At 35.6% G+C, this 2,295-nt stretch overlaps 1 protein-coding gene across 1 annotated transcript in view; it reads left to right on the top strand.

The window, feature by feature from the left end:
* Positions 1-2,295, top strand: part of LOC102499849 (lipopolysaccharide-responsive and beige-like anchor protein) — a 358,799-nt gene that overhangs the window by 92,209 nt on the left and 264,295 nt on the right. The window contains exon 6 of the mRNA XM_006162336.2: positions 1,316-1,418. Coding sequence (XP_006162398.1) covers positions 1,316-1,418 — 103 coding nt within the window. The remainder of the gene's footprint in view (positions 1-1,315; positions 1,419-2,295) is intronic.

The raw sequence follows: 2,295 nt of genomic DNA, 5'->3' as shown, positions 1-2,295 counted from the left end.
CTCATCCTCATTCATTTCCCATCTCTGAAATTTCTAATGCATACTTGCTTTTTTATGTGTGTTTTTCTGTTGCCTTTTCCTCTTGGCCTTGGTCACCTGCTTTCCTTTTTTTTTTTTTTTTTTTTTCTTCTGTCTGTGTTCGCTGTTAGCGATGTCATCATGGACATAGAAGGGAGGTTTATGTAAAAGGTGTACATATAGGACATTGTTAAATATGTTGTTAGCGCCTAGGGAATAATCAGTTACTTCTTTACCTGGATTGTGTTGGTTTAATGCCAGTGTTTAACAGCTGCGGTAACACTGGTAATTTGGGCCTTAAACATTTTTTTTTTTCAGAATAGATAAGGATTTATTGTATATAATTCATATATATGTGTGTGTATGTTGAGATATATATATATATATGTATGTTTTATATATATATATATATATATATATATTTAGAGAGAGAAAAAATGTGTGTGTGTGTGTGTGCGCACGCCTTCTCTGTAAGCATTTATAGCAGCTGACACATGGGTCTGGAATTGAAGTTAATATGTAGTTATTATTTCAAGAGTGATAAAATTGCTATCTTCTAAATTTTCTCTCATTTTATCATTTTAATTTCATGTCTTTTTAAGATGGATAAAAACGTAACGCTGACTCAAAAATGAATATTTATGTGATTACATAGTCTTCTACATGGATCTCTGCTTCTAGATGTTTTGTCTATGTGTAATTATTGAATAGAAGTGATCAGAAAACATTTACACTTGATTAACCATAGAGGAAAAAGTTTCCTTCCTCTCACTCATCGTTCTGGTGTGTATCAACATATTCTGTATAAACAGAAACATCGTAAAGAGAATGTTAAACTGTTTCTCGTCGGAAGTAAATATGACTGATCATTTCACGGCCGCATCTGTGGTTTTTCGGTGTTAACTCTTGTTAACCATATTACCTTAGACATTTCACTAGTTCTTTCTGGAAATGTAAAGGAATATTTGAATTGCTAAAATTCAGTTGTGTAAATTCAAAGTTGGAGGTGGGCAATCTCTGCTTCACGTCACAAACAAAGCTACGACAGTCGTTCGAAACTCCTGAGGGTATTTTGGGGAAGAAACCAGCGATGGTAAAGGAGCTTATAAATAAGTGAAATGAATGTCATGCCTGAGATATGAGCTGAAATTTGATAGGCACTCTACTACAGGGACTGTCCTAAGAATTAGATTCAATAGATACCTGAATTAGGAGTAAATATTTCATTGGATCCAGAAGTCAATTTTCCAGAGAGGCAATCATCTTGTATTCTAATTTTAAAAATTATTTGTCGTAGTGGCTGTCATGTTCAACTTCCCAGACTCGGCAACAGTCAAGAAAGTGGTTAACCACCTCCCTCGTGTTGGTGTCGGGACGAGTTTCGGATTGCCTCAAACCAGGTACCGTTTTAGATGAGAAATCATCTATATCATTTTCTTATTAACACTACTGGTGGGACCAGCAGGTGGTGTGGTGGTTAAGGCGCTGGACACTCCCACATGGCTGACCAGGGTTCAAGTTCTGAATCTGGTGGCTTGCTTTCTCACTTTCTCTCTCTCTCTCACTCTCACCCTCTGTCTCTCTTTGGTCAAATTAAAAAATAAATGAATGAATAAATAAAATAAATAATTATTTTTAAAAAACACTACTGTGTGTTTATGCTCTTATCCTTTATTTTGCAGGTATGAACTTTTGTTTTATATTCCACAGGAAATAATGATTATTAGTATACTAAGTTTTATTTTAATTTATTTTATTTTTTGCTATAGGGTGCATGCACTTAGAGATTGGGGGGGAGTGAGCAATCATCCCACATGGGATGGCTAGGCTGCAATCCCCTCTCTCCAATCTCCTCTTAGGATTTCGGCTATGATTTTCAAGCTGCCCAGTCTAGGACTCGAACCACACAGCTAGCCATATGGTATCCAGTACCTTAGCCTCATGTTGCCTGCTGGCCCTTATGTTGTATTTGAGTCAGCTGAACTGTAATATGTTCATGTTTCTGTAGCATATAGTGCCGTGTCCAGCGGAGAGTCCATATGTTCAGCAAATAATCTTCAAATAAAGGATTCCCTAACCTTTTCCCACACAAAGCAAAAGTACTGTGCCAGTTACAGTTTTTATCTTTGATAAAAAAAATTTAATATTTTAAGAACGCTTCAAAAATACTGTCATTTGAAAACGGATTTTATAGAGGGGTATATGTGCATGTATGTGTATACATACACATCTTTACTCAAGTTGGAAAGATTAATTTATTCTTTTGGGTTTTGCTAT

Source organism: Tupaia chinensis, unplaced genomic scaffold, assembly GCF_000334495.1.
Source record: "Tupaia chinensis unplaced genomic scaffold, TupChi_1.0 Scaffold139871_1, whole genome shotgun sequence".
Taxonomy (NCBI): Eukaryota; Metazoa; Chordata; class Mammalia; order Scandentia; family Tupaiidae; genus Tupaia; species Tupaia belangeri.
The sequence above is the reverse complement of the archived record's forward strand: the minus strand, read 5'-3'. Positions and strand labels throughout refer to the sequence as shown.